At 31.1% G+C, this 19,502-nt stretch overlaps 1 protein-coding gene across 2 annotated transcripts in view; it reads right to left on the bottom strand.

Moving 5' to 3' along the window:
• The window catches only part of LOC143909925 (3',5'-cyclic-AMP phosphodiesterase-like), a 218,150-nt gene that overhangs the window by 197,324 nt on the left and 1,324 nt on the right, over window positions 1-19,502 (bottom strand). Inside the window, exon 3 of one of the 2 annotated variants that reach the window (XM_077428215.1) lies at window positions 5,343-5,356. The exons of the other annotated variant lie outside the window; for it this stretch is intronic. Within the exon in view, the coding sequence (XP_077284341.1) occupies window positions 5,343-5,356 (14 nt within the window). The remainder of the gene's footprint in view (window positions 1-5,342; window positions 5,357-19,502) is intronic. 2 annotated transcript variants of the gene reach the window in all.

Below are 19,502 nucleotides of genomic sequence, written 5' to 3'. Positions count from 1 at the left end.
TAAAATTCGTATTGTTACATTAAAGTTATTCATCGTTATTTATCGTATTAATACGATGTTTGTAATATATGTATACTGACCATAGATTTCAGATATTATTTAGATTTACATGTATCTATGTAATAATTATGTGGACCAGGAAGGCGCATTTGGGGTTTACCTGTTAAGCCTTCCTGGTATATTTGTAAAATAAAATATATAAATTTATGTCAAACGGGCAGAATATAAAAGGCCAAAATAAATTTTAGACGGTCAGAATTTATACTCATTGGTCAGAATATATATATATATATATATATATATATATATATATATATATATATATATATATATATATATATACATATATTGAATGATTAAAATTGAAACTGGATTGGTCATATTAACTTTAAATGGTAAGAAATATTCTGAAAGATGATCAGAGTCAATGACCGTTACCATTTTCCACGCTCTTTGGCTGAACTATCGTACATACAAATACATACTTAAACATTCTCTTATCCCGGATACGATTCATCTCACTGGAAGACGCTCAGTTAGCAGTTGGCATTATCAAGTTTTAACGTGCCCTAACCCTACCTAACCTATGTAAGTTATAATCCAGCCTTAGAAAAAAATGATTTATTGCAGACGACTCATTATTTTTGACTATTCTGACAATTTATTATAACCATTCTGACTGTTTAGTATGCCTATTCTGACCATTTATTATGAACATACATACAGTACTTTTATTCTGACCCTAAATAATCAAATTCTGACCGAAATTTGATTTTTATTCTGACCAAAAGTTGATTTAAATTCTGACCATTTAATTTGTTGCCTTTTATATATATTTTTTAAATGTATTTTTCCCATAATGCTATTACGGGTTTTACTCCCGAGGGACACATGTGGTACTAAGCTTGTATATATTTATCTATAAAAAATTATAGATTATAAATTCGAAAAAATATTCAAACAGTGGTGACAAATAGTAGGTAGGATAGTTTTTTACCATTTTAACAATATAATCAGATAAATTGGCAAAACGATCGACTCGGAGTCAGGAATATCAAAGTCTGACCAGCATCACTGCAGAAATCCTCTGAATAAATTCTCTTCAATCGAGACGAACTCAGGGCTTTAACTCGGGAACCTCTCGGTGGTTAGCATAAGCGCAATCAGTGAGCTATACTACTGGCAAAATACATATATAAATAAATTATGTATGTACCAAATTTTTTCTTTATTAAATTTATGATTTAAAATGGAATTTAATTATTTCATTAAATTATTTTCAGTAAATATATTAGATAATTCAAATTTTGCTATTATTTTCAAGCAAAAAAAAATATTTTCGTTTATGCTAGTTAGTCAGTTTTGCATTAATAATTTTCTTTTGTGCCCATCTGCCATATACTTATCCTCATTAGGATCGGAATCGCATGTTTGCTTTTCACAAAATAAAAGGAAAAATAATAAAAGAAATTCGGAATCGTAACTGACGTGATCAAAGAATTCGTGTCATACGAAAGTTTGTAATTATATTGTGTTTCAAAGCACAATAAACACGGAAATAAATATAAACAAGCGAGATAATCAGGTTTGGCTTAAAATGCGACATGTATTTATTGAGCCTTAAATCTAAAATAACTTATCCAAAGAGAAAATCACTGAAGTCAATGAAAGGAAAATCCGTCGGCTGTAAAGAGACTCGAATTTGAGAACGTGAATATATTGTATTTTCATGCAAAAATCAGACTATAAGTAATACCTTTTATATATTACATAGATCTTTTATATATTACATAGAAATACCTTTTATATATTATATTACTACCTCGATACACAGATCTACGTTTTGAATAAAAATGTATAATGACATTAAATATTTTCAATAAATAGAAGCATTAAATATAAACGTTTTTGAATGGGTTTACTTTAATGATTTCTAATATTCATTTCAATCAATATATATATGCATATATACATTTGTATCTATATGTTTGTAAAATTGGAGTTATTATTATAAATTATTATTTTGAAGGGAAATGAAATCCTCTTTAAAATATATTCAAGATTAATATGCTCCAAATTCCATTCACGTTCTAATCCTTAAAGTGGATATTCGATCCATTCTATTTAGATAGGTTTCATATTTTTATCGACGAAACGGTAACTTCTACCGCAAGAGCTTTCACTGTTATTACCTTAGATATGATCAAACATATTTTTCTATATGAAAATATTGTGTTTTTTACATATACATATACTGTAATTATTATGTGAACAAATTTTCCGGATAAATTTTCCGTCGCGTATGTACGGTCACGATAATGGATTCGCTGAAATTGTTTACGGATCATAAAATTGTGTTTCCCCGTTAAGGCGAAGGTCTCGTTTGTACAGATTTAGTATGTTGCGAACAACAAATTGAGTTTATATAATATATAGCAAAAAAGTACGATAATCCATCGGTTACAATTCTAAAATTTTCACCGACGGTAATTTTGTCTATTAAATTATTAAAAGCGTTGCATAAAATTAAAATCAGGCATTATATTATATAAAATTTAAATGTTTGAAATTTTACAAACAGATATAACAGCTCTAGAAACGATGAAATATTAATTAAAACGTTAAAAGAAGATTTCTCGGCTAAAATTTCCTTTTTGCGAGAGTGTATTTTTTATTCATCGCACCAAAGGGAAGTATATTTCACGAGTGTCTTTTTGTGCCTTTTTTCACTGAATATAAAATAAAAGACGAGATCTTAGAAGGGAAAATGGTGTTCCGATTTGAAAAAAGCATTTAAGAAGGTCAATGGAAAAATTTTGAAAGCATCAAATTAATTTTAACTCGTTGTATAATCCTAAAACATGATCGTATTCACGTAACTACTTTTATATGTATGATCTTTTTACTATATACTCCAGTATATAGTAAAAAGTAGTTTTCAATGCAGTAATATTGTATTGAAAAATAGACTAACAAGACAACATCATAGAAATTTTAATTTAAATCAGGATTACAATTGTTTTTAAATCTTTTGAGAATTAGAAATAACTACGTCACACTTTGCATGATTGAATCAAATCTTACATATTATGCTATTCTGATTTTCAAACAAATCGTCAATTTTTAGCAATGTTTCAGACTTTTTTTTTCATCCGCTTTTATATGTTGCGTATGCTTTTTATCATTTATTTATTTTCGTTTCCCCCTTTAGCGGTTTATCGTTTTGCTGTCTGTTTGTGACAGTTTCAATAGGAAAGTTTTCATCAATACAATTTTCATCATTTTTATTTCAATGATGCATAGAAAAATTGAAATGTTTGTACAAATCAATCAATTTCAACATAGATGCAGACACAATTTGGTACATCGTTTAAGTGTTTCAATGTACCTACACATGTGTACAAATAATTTAGCAATTATGAACAAAGCGACGAGTCTTGCTTCAGCTATTATACCTTGAATTCATCGTTTGTTGTATTAGGATCGTATGTTCCGCTTTGTTTGTTTGTGTCTTTCGGAGAATTTCTAACTCTAACGTTTGTGTAGAATTAAAATGTTTATTTGGGGCGAAACTCTTCGTAAACATATTTCTCTTTGACTTTATACTGTTTGAGTTGAACTCCGAGTCACTTCTAGCGGAAAAATCTTCGACAAAAGTCGTCACCGTTTTACATTCTTAAAAGTGCTTACATATAAATACACAATACGACCTTTTAAAGTACTGTATTAATTTAAATTCCTATAAAATTTTCAAAGGAAATAGTTTTATTTGAAAAACTGTGTCGTTGGAATATAATATAATAACATAAAACGAACGCAAAGAAAATGACATCGTTATACCCGACGACCGCTTTCCCCACAAACGTTATTTTTTTCTGTATACGTGCATTGTGAAATAATGTGAACGGTTTTTAAATTGCCCAAGTTTATATATTGTATATGAAATTAAAATTTGTTGGTAAACTATGTATGTATAATCAAATTTAAATTGCTTTTCGTATAAAATTTATATTACTTTGTACATCAAATATATATTTATTAGATATGATTTTAAAACAAAAACATCATATGAAGAGCGTTGGCTTAACATTTTTTGTTATTAGACAATATGTTTCAGTGCTTCCGACAAGAATAATATGCAAAAATGCGTATTATGATAAATTGAAAATAATATACATGTGGAAAACAATGTGTATATGTAGCAGTCAGAGTGTTCACTCCGGTTATTTCGTGGACATACTAGTTTTTTTATACACTGTTAACACTTACACTATTGGTTTTAGTATTATAAACCAACAGTTTAAGTGTTAACAGTCAACATTCATCTTCAAATTGACTCTCCAGGTGTCGCTTGAAACTGTTAGTTGACAAAACTTTTGAGTTTTAAAACGACAAATCCTATGGAAACCACAATACAACGTTGCTTTAATTCCCGTTTCTGCTTATTTTTAATATATTGCAATCCAGGGTAAGCATAAATACATACATACATAGAGGATGGGACAAACGATTGAGAATATGCTTAATAGTTTGTGCATGAACAAACTAGTTTGTCAATTTCTTCTTTTGTGTACAGTTTAACTGGTCAGATTAGATCTTATATGAACCAACTAGTATGATCATGAACTAATGAAATGTGTGCTTGTACTGTCACAATCACCATTATCATCTACAGCCGCTCACCATCCACTGCTGGATGAAGGCCTCTCTAGCACGCTTCCACTCGTCTCTGTTTTGAGCAACTCTTATCCATCTTACCCCACACATTTTCCTATTTTCGTCTACTAATCTTCCCTGCGGTCTTCCTTTTACCATTTTACATTCTCTTGGGTACCATTCTAGTACTTCTTTTGTCCAACCTTCGTCCATTTTTCTAGCGAAGTGACCCGCCCATTGTCATTTCAATCTCTTTACTCTATCCATTATGTCCACAACTCTTTTCATACTTATCACCCGCGTGTTCCACTTCCTGTGTTTCCTTGTTACGCCGAGCATATAGCGTTCCATACTTATTTGAGTGCATTGGACTTTGCGTAGCATCTTGTCTTTCAATGTCCATGTTTCACATCCATACGTCATCACTTCTAAAACACATTGATTGAAGATCTTTTTCTTCAAGCAGAGTGGCATTTTTGATTTAAAAACCACATTCATTAGTTCAAATGCAATCCATCCTAATTTCATACGTCTCTATTTATTCTTATTTACTACCGGACATTTCTATGATTTGACCCAAATATAAATAGTTATTTACTACTTCTACTATTTTATAAATTGCATATGTCGAAATTTTAATTGGATATAAGTTATAAACCGTTTAATGATTTTCCAATTTCAAGTACATTTCAATAAATATCTATTAAATTGGTGGTATGAAAATAAATAATTATCGTCAAAAGTTAATTTTAAATCGTAAATTATATGGTATATTTATGTAAATTTCTTCAATGTCGTTAATCATATTAAAGTGTCAACGATATCAATCGTATAAATTCGTAATTTGATAATTTATCGGCAATATACTCGATATAAATCGAATTAATCTGTCATAAAACCCACCGAACGATAACAATGAAACGAAACACCGGTAATGAGACTCTGCGGCGTTTCGGAAGCAAAAAAAATAAAATAAAAAGCACGGAGACCCACTAAAGAAATGAATTGGCACGTGAATATGAATAAATTTGTGTCAAATTTATTTTTTGCACGTCCCATTTCGCCTCGAAACAAATTTGCCTCATTATTTCTCTGGATGAAGAATAACAGTATATTAAAATTGCCAATTACACACCTTGATAAAAATTGATTGATTGTATATTGAGAAATAAATACACACAGATATACTTATGTATGTATGTATGTATATATGTAAGATATTGAAATTTCATCCCATGTTTTTAGACATTATTATCAAATTATAAATAATTTTCAATAATCGGACACTTAAGGACCGAGTGAAAAATTTACACGGTATGAAAATTTCAGTGAAAAGTTTTCGAATTAAAATTGCGGTCGCTTTGTAATATAATATAATCCTGGAAAGTTGGCGTCCCCCAAATTGTATTATGTTTTAACAGCATTTCATTCTGTGTACTTAAAATGTATGGCAGTGCTTGGATTCGAATTCCAAAGTTATCTACAGGCACATTGTTGAAATTCTAATAATCCTGAAATACTGAGAGAAAGACCTTTCGATTGACGAAGTTCAATTGTGCCGCATGCGGGACAATTGAAGCTTTCTTCGAAAAATCATTTCCCTTAAAAAATATATAAAATAAACTGTACGTGTAAGACAAAGTAAAATAAATGAAAATAAAAATAAAAACGTGTTTAAATGATATGTATTTGCGACGTTGGTATACAGGGGAATTTTCATAATTTTATTCAATCGAATAGAGATTACACACACACACACACACATAAATAAAAATAAAATAAAATAATATATAAACAATGTATATATGTACTTATAAACAAAACATAAATCTAGGGAATTGTCCACATTTTCACGATGTCGCCGAAATGCGATGTTTCAATAGAATGTATAATTATATCGATATCAAATTAAAGTAATGATCACAAACCCTTTATATTATATGTCAATACGAATTTGAAATTGTTTTTTTATATAATATTATTAACATTATATCACCTAATTTTTCACCATGTAGAAATTACTTTGCTAGTACTCACCTGAAACAAACAAAAATATTGCAATTAGTCATTGTGTATTTATTATATGTATGTATTTATTAAATAATTTACATTTCAATTTTAGTAAACAACATATTTTCGTATAATATTTTATGAAATAAAGCTTTTAAACTGTATAATACCTATTATTATTACAACATTATAGTCGTAAAATAATAAAAATTGAATTGTTAAATTACATTATTAATTAGCCTTCGTTTTGTATGAATATTTTCCACGGAGAGATACTTTACAATATAAACAACACGCAAAATTATTTTTTCCCTCATTCTTAATTGGATCGGTTCACTTTTGAATACCTATTATTCTTAGCCGTATTTGTAGGAGAAAGTTCTTTATTAAAATAAAAAAAATTATAAATTATTAAAAATATATATTCTATATATATGTATGTAAATATGTATGTATACGCATTATTTATTCATTCTCATATTTTTCTATACTTAGACACTAGGCTGTAGGAAATAAGGCCGAAGAACATTAGGCCGAAAGGATTCTTGACCGAACGGACATTTGGCCAAACTGAAACTAGGCTGACGGACGTTTGGCCCAACGGAAATTTGGCCGGTATCAAAATTACTCAAAACTCAATGAAAACAAATAAATTATTCAGAAATCATCCCAACTTGTCATAAAAATTTTATATTTATGATAAATTAAGGCAATAATTAATTTCGACGTTTCGGAAAATATTCATATGCGCATGACAGCCTTTTCGCTAGTACGGGTGCACTCGCGACTATGACGTCACGTCATGCATGAATATTTCCAAATTGGCCGAAGAAAATCTGTTCTGCTTCAAATATTTGAGTGACACGTACTGCGGTAAAGTATGAATAGATCGTGTCGGTTGCTGCTGTTTCGACACGTCACGTACACCTAACGAAACTTATTAATGTTTCCATATAGAATATACTAAAGAATATTGTTAGCACTGCTATTTACGTGCAGTTGTCTGCTTGAACTGTACCGGTATGATCCGTCAAATATTTTAAATTATTCAAACAATTATTGGGGAAAAATATTGCTTGATTAAATAAAAAGGTTCACATTACTTTATGTATATGCATACATACATATCTACATGCATAGCTCGGACGTTAAGCTTCTGCTTACCGTAAAGAAGGTGCCGGGTTCTATCCCTGAATGAAAATGAATTTTTCAGAGTATGCTGTTGGTCAGACCTGGATTTGTGACTCCAGGTTGATCGTTTCCTATCAGAGTTTGCCAATTTTCTCTGATTTCATTGTTGAAACGGTTCCCGAAAAAAAAAAATTGGCTAAAAATCCTTCCTACCTACTATGTCACCACTATTTGAAATTTGATTGATGTACAATAAAAATTTATGTACAATTCATAGATGTCTCGTTAATTTGCGAGTTTTTTCAGTGTCTCGCAATTCAACGACTTATAATAAAAATGCTGCATTTGTATTTGTAATTGGCCAGGAAGGCGCATTGGGATTTACCTGTAAGGCCTTCCTGGTATATATGTAAAATTAAAAAAAAAATTAAAAAAATATTATGATTTGATGAGATTTTCAGTACGTTTGTTTAGGAACATATTCTTGGATACACACTTGATCTGTTTTCCTTCATTGTTCACCTCTTAGGAGAAAGGAATTCGCATAAGCAACGAGGTAGGAACCGAATGTAGGCCGAATCAGCCTCTGGAGACCGCCCTCAACTCAATTTGGGAGATATTTGCGAAATTTCCCGGAAAATTTACAATGCGCCTCTCCAATAAAATAGCTTTCAGTAGCGACAACACGAACGAATTATAATACGCAAATCAAAATTCTTGAAAGGGAAAGTTTTAATTAAAATTCTGAAGGGTACAAATATACATAGCTTAGTGTTTACAGATGTATTCGTATACAGTATTATGTAGATACATATATGTCAGTGACGCACCGTGGAAATCTTCCTGTTTTTATCGCAGAGCTTTACTTACTTGTGCGAGAGTAGGATAAAAAGGGACTAGGTTACGTCATACCGACTACATATACATACATATGTGTATATTTAGCAAACATACGTACATTTATATTCATGTGATATAGCGGTAGGTATGTGATATGTTTTATGATACATTTAAGTTTTTGAAACCTCTTGTAAGCTTATCCATGTAATAATTTGATGAAACATGTTCTTGGATGTACATATGTATGTACGGAGCTCAGTTTTAGATGTTGAAATTCTAGTAAAACGAATGAAAACTTGAAAGTTTAATTTTATACGTTCGTATAAACTTTATCCAGCTTATTTCATTACCGCGTCTTCCTTTTAAAATTTGACTTTACTTGAGACAAGAGGAAACATTTTTTGAAATGCCACTCCTGTTTCGAGAAATTCAAAATTTTACAATAAAAAAAAGGTTTTAGAATTCGAAAACTCTTCAATGGAAAATATCCCTTTTTCATTATAAAGGTTTAGCAATACAAGAGTACCTTCCGATCGGAAAATTGCCATAACGGGATCATATTCGTTCTATCGGTGAAGCGAAACGAACAGTTAAATATATATATATATATATATATATATATATATATATATATATATATATATATATATATATATATATATATATATATATTTATATATATATATACATATATGTATATAATTTATATACTAATGTTCCGAATCCAAAGAAAATTTCTTTATTTTGATCTGAATTTTTTTAATAGATTAAAAAAAAAGGATTCAGACTCACATAAAAATAGCAAACTGTAATGATTTTGACGCGCTTGAGGTTTAGATAAATAAGAAAAACTAAAGGCAAAGGAGCCAAAGTGATAACTATTGCAAACAGTGGTGTTCAACCTACTGAAATTTCATGAGATTGGACCGCGAAAAAAGCCGAAATAGGTAATAAAAAAGGGACAGAGTGTAAAGGAGAACTAGTGAAAAGGATATCGTTTCCAAGGAAATAACCTTTTACGCTCCTAGCCGGCGCAAGCTTAACATATTCGTTGAAAGTATTTTTATTTTGGAAGACGAAATAAAATTGACGTATCTTTACGACATGTATTCCAACTTATCATATAATACATATATAATATTTGAATTCAAATGTTTAAAGGTGAACAAAGACTTTTTTATATTTCTAAACATCGTCCGAAATCTCACCCACCAGTGAGAAAAAAGGCAATTCGTTTGAATTCTTCAAGATTACTTCTGCGTGTGCGATATATTAAAATTCACGCAGTAGTCGTAAAGCGGGCACGACTCACCGTAAATAACAATTTTAATGGAGTCATAAAATCGTTTACGATCGCTGCATGTACATTTAATACATTCGTAATATGTTAATATAATTGAAATTTCATTTCGTTACATTTTCGACGCTCGCGTTTCAATTTTCCACCGCTTTTCATTTTCCTCTGCAAAATTTAATAGTAGGAGATTATGACTGAAATATGATAAATGGCCTCTGGTCATTCAAATAGATACGTGGCGAACAAAATAATAAGAATATTGAAGAGTATTCAACGGTAAGGGGAGTCAAGTCGAGGTACAAGCAAACAAGCAGGTAGGTTCCAGTTTTTCAATGCTGCTCTTCTGATGGTAGTCAAATTCCGAATGAATCACAGTTTGAGAGCGCCCATATTTATACATATTGGGCGCTCAGCGCATACAGGTATTTGCGTGGTTTTATTGGTCAATGAGTCGGGTTCTCTGAGTGGACGATGATTGCCGCGCGCTGATTGGGCGGCGTGCACTGATCGTCCTATCATTGCGCAACAATATTATCATTTGTGATTCAATGTGATTCGTGAATCTAAGTATTAAAAAATTCTATAATTTTGAGGTGAACTCTCGCTTAAAAATAATACTTGTATCATTGAATGACGATTCAAATTAATAATAAAACTGAACAACAACAAAAATTACCGGAGCGCAGACTAATCAATCTTTACTAAGGCTTAACTCACTAAATTTGAATATGGCAAAGACTTTTGTTTGCTTGCTCTCGTTTAAAAAAGTATTCTATAATGTCACTGTGGCTAATATGGGAAAAATAAATAAATAATGCCCGATATTACATATATGTATATAAAAACTAATGGCATAACATTATATTTCAATAAAACTAATACCATGGCCATTTACATTATGTTTATGTGTTTTATTTCATTTCAAAGTTCTATACCTCTAAAAAACACTCTTTATTATGACATACAATATAAAATTTTAACATTAAAGGCTTAGCCTACGGGTGATTACTAACTAACTTTTACTTTTGACGGAAAATGTGTTTATTTACATATTTATATTAATTTTCCTAACATCACATGTACATATGTATGAACAGTAAAGCGAACTTATGTATGTAGGAACCTTTCTACGCCCAAAGGTGACCGCGTCATATAAAATACAACGGATGAAAAGGAAAACAATAACCCAAATTCCAATAAATATATTATATGTATGTACATCATACAGTACTAGCATCTGTTACATCCTGTAGAAAACCGATAGAGCGAAACTCAATAAGCGACCCATTAATTTAGCTAACCCGCTATCGAACCGACCAGAAATTACATTCCGCATGCACCGGTTACACGCTAGTGACGTCAGGTCACCGAGCGTGTCAAGTAGGGATGGGAAACGTCACAAGTCAGATGCAAATTAATACGATGCAGTGAATTTGCCACAATATGGATTGTATGTATGAGTGTAAAGTGGCATGTGTGAGATGCAAGTTGTTTACACACGGGATGTGCAACGCAAGCAAGACGAATCGGTGCACGCCGATGACGCATAAAATTCATCACAATATCGTCACGCATCATTGCATTAGCATAAAGCTCGTTAGTCGGTCTATCTGCTGCCTTATGTACGTACATTATTTACATATTTGAGCGATATAATGCGACCCGTGCATATTCGATAGATCCGTTTTCAGTATGCGCAGTTATGTGGCGTGACTTTGCGACATTAGAACGGTCGAATGTCTCTCGACGATAAGGCAGAATATGCAAATGATGACGATGTAATATGTAAGACAGCGGTGGAACGATAGACAATGGGTAGGTAGTTGTTTGAAGCAAGAAAAATAACGAGGTGAAATTTTAGAATTACGTTGAAAATTTAGTTATACATATATTTAGATACATGCTACTTACTGCACAGTTCGATTTTTATTTTATTATTTACTAACATTGTGCAATTTGATATTTCAACGGTTGGTTTTAGAAAAGAATTAAAATAATCAGTTATTGAGTTTGTTATGAAAAGTTATGAAAATAGGTATTAATGGTTTTGTGAATATCATCATCGTAATCGTCATCTACAACCGCTCATCATACACTGCTGGATGAAGGCTTCTTCAACATGCTTCCACTCATCTCTGTTTTGCGCAATTCTCATTCATCTCACTCCAATCATTTTCCTAATTTCGTCTATCCATCTTCCCTGCGATCTTGCTTTTACCCTTTTTGCATTCTCTCGGGTACAATTCTGGCACTTTTTTTGTCCCTTTTCGTCTATTCTTCTAGCCACGTGGCCCACCCATTGCCATTTCTATCTGTTTACTCTATCCACTATGTCCATTATTCTTTGTCATACTTCTCACCCAGGTGTTCCGCTTCCTGTCTTTCTTCGTTATGCCATGCATACAGCGTTCCATACTTATTATAGTGCATTGGACTTTGTGTAGCATCTTAGTGTTCAATGTCCAAGTTTCACATCCATACGTCATCACTGGCGAAAAGCATTGATCAAAAATCTTTTTCTTCAGGCAGAGTGACATTTATTTAAAAGCAACATTCATTCCTCCACATGCACTCTATTATGTTTTAAATATGCTAATATATATTTATGTTTAAAAAACATGTTCATTAGCCTCTTACAATTTCAAAGGATAATAAAACGGCAAGCGCGAGTGTAATTAGTGGTTTAGACGCTGTGAGAGGTTTCAATTAATGAATTTATTTATATAATTGCATGCCAGTAGAGAGGTCGTGGGTTCAAGTCCCGGCCAAATACCCTGCTGGCGAGATTTTGTAGTTATTAAAACACTACATCGACCGTCTTCTGTTAGAATTTTCAGATTTATCAATTTTAATTGTTGTGACGGATCCAATAAATCGGTGTCCCCCTTCAGTTTCTCGAAAATTAGAGTTATTAGCGTCTCGCATTTGTTGACTCTTACCGAAGAAGACCGAGCAAATCTTTTTCAAGAGGGACAGTTCTAAACTAATCTAAAACAGATAAGTGAATTAATGAAAGTATGGGAGTATGTATTTGCATTTCATAATTCAGTATATTTTCGGACACGTCGAAGTGAAAAGTGGATTTTTTGTCAACGACAGGGATTATTTAGTTATAATTTCAATTTCAAAACAAGGTATGTCAAATTACCTTATTATATATAAGATTTACAGACAAATTATATAACAATATTAGTACAGTAACAGCACAGTCACTTAATCGAGTAGGAGTCAATACTACGAAACTCAATAAAGATGCAATTACACTTTTTGGCCCCGTGGAGAATTTTATTCCGTAATTCCGTATAGAATTTTATTTCTTTTAGCCCCGTACGTTGGGAAGTGTTAAAAAAATACGTACCATCATCACTTCAAAGCTTGTCAAACACTAGATGGAATGAAACCAATTATACTATTAAACATTATCCCGGAGTACTTCAAATATTAGATGTTTTTGTCGGAGAGATGGCTGTAAAATTAACTCCATCTGGTGTTTAATAATATAATTGAAAAATATATCTAATCACATAAAGGGCTGTTAATAACAGCGTTCTGGCATAACAATTTGGCGAGTATTTACGATATTAATGTCGTTATACAAAATAAATCTACATCTCTTAATAACGAACTTGCATTAATAAAACTTTTAGTTCAAGAAATGCAACACTTACACAAATTCATGGAAAACTATTTTTCAAGAGGCAAAAGAAGTTTTCAATGGCTTGGGGGAAGAAACAGTCACGGAAAGCAGAAGGAAATTTGTTGAAAACGAAGAACATTTCAGAATTGCTGTAATTTTTCCTGTTTTAGATTTCTATTATTTGCAATATCCATGTAGCAAATAAAATAAATAAATTGTTTTTACCGATTTTGGACATACAAAATTGAAATGAAAACCAAATTTCCATAAAAGGAACAGCATTAATAGAATTTTTAAGTAGATTTTTCGAACGGTTTAATAGACGAGCTTCTTCATTTAAAAAAATACATAAAACAGTATTCGGAACAGAAAAAATGTCGTTAAAATTATTATATTTATAAAACAACATGGAATTTTTTCAAATATACATATGTATAGCACATTGCAAAGACTATTTTGTACTTTCAATGACTCAAAATCGGGTCAATCACTTATCGATGTTGTGCATAGAACGTGATATAGCTGATAAAATAAAATTTTAATGGAATAATTGAAAAGTGTTTGTCAAAAAAAACTAGGAAATTTGTTTTAAAATAATTATTATGTTTTGTTTTATGTGAATTACCAAAAACCAAATACCAAAGATATTGAATAATATTTTGTTTGTGTGAATTACCATATACTAAGGATAAAATAAAAATTAGATATTATTTCTACATTATGACTTCTATTTGAAACTTCTGAAAATATATTATCACTTAACAAGTGATCCTCAATCTTATTACTTATTAAAAATATTGATGAAATAATTTTAAATTTCAATTTTGAAACTTTTTATGGAAACATATATGGGATGCGGTGCATCCGCTCTAAAATCGCCAGACAAATTGAACGACAGATTAACGGACGGCTGCTTTAAATGCAATTCTCATCTTCTCGAATGATGTATTGCACATCAGATGACGGGTAACCTTTCGATGTGTACACATGCAATTATTAAAATGGTAATTATTAAAATTGAGTTGGATCTTTCAGGCGAGTTTAATAAGGCAAGATTCGATAAGTTCCGAATCTTGCCTTATTAAAGTCGCCAGAAATATCCAACTCAATTTTAATAATTTCATCTGTGCACATCGAAAGGTTGCTCGTCATCTGATGTGCAATCTATCATTCGAGAAAACGAGAATTACGTTTAAAGCTGCCGTTCTGTTAATCTGGCGATTTTAGAGCGGATGCACCAAACCCCATATATGATGTAAGTATATGTACATATATTTAATATAAATCAAAATTAATAAATAGTCTCATTGAATGTATGACGGATTATGCTTTTCTCAAATAAAATCAAACGAAAAAAAGCGTTAAAATAAATAATATTTAAATGCGCATTAATATTTTTTATTCTTCTGTTTATTTTTATTAAATACCAGTCTACGTTTAACAATCGAACACGCTAGGCAAATATTTAACGTTTCAATTAATTAACGCTGTTATCTTTCGCGAATGAAGCTGAAAATTAGTCGCAATTCAATTGTCAACTATTGTTTAATTGAATATTATCATCGGTAAATCCGTAATTCGTACGCAGCATCGGCGTATTATGCTCAGATACGTAAATCATCATTTGCACCAGTTACCAGTAACTTAAAGCTACGTATTGTTATACAAAGTGATTTTAGTCCGTGTTTATCATAATGATTAAAAATATTAAGTCGTGTTGAAATTTTTCTTCGCATTTGAAAAATAAATTTGTTTGTTTTTTTTGTACGAACTAAATTTGAATTTTAAAAATAATTATTTTTTCGATACAAATTGTGTCAAAAATAAATATCAGTGTTAAATTATGTATAATGTTATATCGAAGGAGATGATTGGCAAAGGCGCTTAAACTAATGCTATTGAAATTATGTATGTATATGTACTTACAACTGGTGAATTGAATTGAACTGGTGAATAATGTTGATATACATATGTATATTGCTGTTCAATTTTATTTATTAATGCATTTTAATTTTTATTACAAACCTCCTTTACGTTTCAGATTAAGACGACTTTTTATATCTCTTATCCGATCGTTTTCATACTTTGCCATATTGCTCATTTTGGTCATCAATGTAAGTAAATGGATCCTCCGCCATTTCGATAGTGCAAAAATATCGTGTAAGACGCGTATGAAATCTGCCCAGTGAGATGGTCGTTGACGTTTATCCACCGTTTGATTAGCCTATTTTCACTTTTCGCCATGTCAGATTTCAATTGTTTAAACGCCTATAACTTTTTCTTTTTTCACTTTATATTTTATAAAATTTGCTTTATAGGTTTCCGTTATCTCTAATATATAAATATTTATAGTTTTAACTCTCATATGTACATATATATATATAAATTTCAAATTTGGCGTATAGCTTCGTATAGCATATACCCGCTTACGATTCGATTTACGGCCAAATGTGTCAGATCTGACATTTCACTGCTAGAATCTGACATTTCACATCTCTTCACTGAGCGTTATCTGCGAGATAAGAATTCAATAAGAAGTTATGTTGTATTTAATTTTTAATATGATTTACAATAAGTTTTCCACCATCAAAAAAAGCTAGGCCCCATTTTTATAGTGTAGTTCTAGCAGTGACGTTTAACCCATAACCTCAAATTTCAGTTGTTTCTTCCTCCAAAATAAACTTTCTAACCAATACAGGCTTAATATATGTAAATAGATCAAACAGTGATAGTTTTATTTTTAGTTATCAGCTGATTTATTAATATTATATTTAATTTTTAGGTTACTGTGAAATTAAGACATTGAATTTCACTCGCGGAGATAATTTATTATTAAGTTTTGAACAATTTTTTTTTGTTTTCATATTAAACAATTAAATATATATTTTTAATTGAAATTAATTTATATTTTAACGATATTTTAAAAATAAAATTAATTCCAGATAACGAAGTCGAACCGTTCTATTACTTCACTATGTAGACCAATGCTCCACGGGGGCGGACAAAAATATTCAAGGTTTTGAGGTCAATGACCGAGGTTTGTTTATACATAATTGTAGGTATTAGGTTTTGTAAACTAAACATACAAAGCTCATACACCTTTTCCTTACGAGGTTTTGGAATATTTCTTTTTTCATATTATCCGATTCCTGATTCCGATTTTGAATTCGGATTTTATAATTTTACTATTTTTTCATGCATAATTTAATTGGCATGACCGATTCCCGATTTTTGTTTCAGTTCCGATTCCGATTAATTATTACTATTCATATTGTAACTTTATTTTAAATCATGTATCAATCCGAGAGCACCCGTTGAAATTTCAACGGCCATAAAACTAGTTATACGTATAAATGTGGTACTAGAAAATGTATTTTAAATTATTTTATTTCAGTTTATTTGTCTATAGCGTTTACATTTGATTTACAATTACAGTCGAAATTGAATATAAATACTTGTAATTGAAATACTTCACATTTATGTCTGTACATTCGAATAAGTTTAGCTAATTATTCATGAAGTTCCAAATTCAATATATTTTCGTTTTTATAATTAATTCAATCCTAGAAAGTACATGCACACATTTTTTGAATTTCAAATTTATAAAGCTGAGTATATAATCGTTAAGTGTAATATTTTGAGTTAAGCTTAATATGTGCATTTAAAACACAATTCTCTTATAGAAGTGGAGCGCTTTATGATACATAAGAATATAGGCTATAATTGGGGCAGTTACCTTTTCGTGTTCACCTATTGTAAAACCGGTAACAATTTGGCACAATTTAACCGGGAAATCGAAACGTGCCGGGTTTGCGGGCGCACGTCAAAAATTACACTATTAGAAATTACAATCGCCAATATAACGACTTCGCTGTATCGGCGTCGTGTCGCTGATGCGTTTTTCACGTGTAGGTGGTATACATACAACGGAGTTGAAGGTTTCGCTAGGCCTAATACCCGGAAAGTCCCAAGGTTTTGACCGCGATCGCGTTACAGAGCTTTTCCGCAACAGGCCAAGGTCGGGTTGTTTGGCAAGGCACCGAAAGCTCATTTAAACGTCGTTGAAATTTAAGCATATTACGAATAAACATACGGACAAAAGGGTTAATCGAAACACTGTGAGCCATATACAAAGACGTATCTGTTGATATAATGGTAGAACCGCTTCCGGGCGTGTAAGTTACACGTTTGCTCTCTGCCAAACTCTAAACGTATAATAAAACGAGGCCTTCAATATGTGGTGATTGGCAAACTTGGTAATGGCAAAGTCTGTATTTTCTTTATTATTTTATTAATGAAGTGCTCCCAACCGTTGGGTGGTCGTTTGTATGAAGGTATTTCTGTATATTTGTATATTCGTATTATTCGTAATTGAAAAATGTACCAAGAAACAGACTTCAGTTGAAAAAAAACTTTTCTTAGGTCTAAAACATTAATGATCTATAGTTAATATATGTGGATTTACTTATTGTAAAACATATGCACATGAATGTACATATGTACACTCAGTTATCTTTGCGATAAATGCATTCCACAGGATACAGATCGCATAAATAAGATTTTTTTTTACCAAATTGATCAACTGATATGTTTTCTAATTTCAACTTGATTGTATGAATGTGGAATAAATTTAAAGAGAGTGAAGAGATTTAAATGACAATGGGCAGATCACGTGGCTAAGAGAATGGATGAAAGAGGGAATAAATAAGTGCTAGAGTGGTACCCGAGAGAATGTGAAAGGGTGAAAGGAATACCGCTAGGAAGATGGGTGGATGAAGTTAGAAAAATTTGTGGGATGAGAGTTAGGAAAATGGAAGCGTGTTGTTGAGGTCTTTATTCAGTAGTGAGTGGTCAATGGTTGTAAATGATGATGATGATGATGATGTATACATATATCAGAGGGTAAATGATATCACACGAAAGGCCATGCAATTCAAACAATTTAAAATTGTATACATACTTATGTATGTTTAAAAGGAAATGTTGGGGATTTTTTTTGTGTGAAAATTTTTCTGTGGCGGGCGAATAGCATTTTTGTCTGACAAGCACGTTTCGTAGAGATTTGTCGAGCCCAGGTATGTAATATCCATTAGTGATGTAACAATGCGAAGATCTTTTAAATGCCAATTACACGAACGTAAGCTCGTTGAAAGCAAATAGGACTTAATCAGCTAAATCAATGTTCGGCGGAGCTTTATAAAATCGAGTGAATAAAAAATTCCGTCACGTTTTCACCGAATCCGAAATATCTTGACCATGATTTTTCATAAAAGAATAAATCACTGACCCTTTGCGGAATTCGTAGGGTCGAAAAAAAGCGTGGACTTTTCACGTAAATAAAAAAAATATGTATAAACGAAAAAAAATCCACTCTCGTCCTGAATTTTCCATCTTGAACTCGCTCCTTTTCGGTATTAAGAAGTCTATTCGAGTGAGGGAAAAGCTCGAATTGTGTGTCGTCGAGAAAAGCATTTATGCCATTCGATATTACAAAGGATTCAATTTACTACGTGAAATCTGTTCCTTAAATAGAGATCTGATGTTCACTTTCAAAGGCTTTCTCTTTTTTTTTTGATAAATATTCTTCACCGCATAATTACCGAGATAGTGCCGTTTAAATTATAACATTCACTTATAAGATACCATTGATTTAACCTTAAGGAGCAATTTGTTTCCCTAGTTGTAATTATATTATAACTCAAAACAAACTTGTACAATTTAATTAGATATATATACCTAAAGGAATTGTATAACACAATTTCTCGTTTAATAATATTGAGAAAATACTCTCTGCAAATACCTTTAACACATAAATTAATTAAAAGTTTAATTGTACTTGTATAAATGTTCATATATACAAACCGTTGAAACAAAGAAAATACTCATACTTTTCTTCTTTCAATATAAAAATTTTCTATATATAACAAATCA

Source organism: Arctopsyche grandis, chromosome 1, assembly GCF_051622035.1.
Source record: "Arctopsyche grandis isolate Sample6627 chromosome 1, ASM5162203v2, whole genome shotgun sequence".
Classification (NCBI taxonomy): Eukaryota; Metazoa; Arthropoda; class Insecta; order Trichoptera; family Hydropsychidae; genus Arctopsyche; species Arctopsyche grandis.
This window is presented reverse-complemented; position numbering and strand designations above follow the sequence as displayed.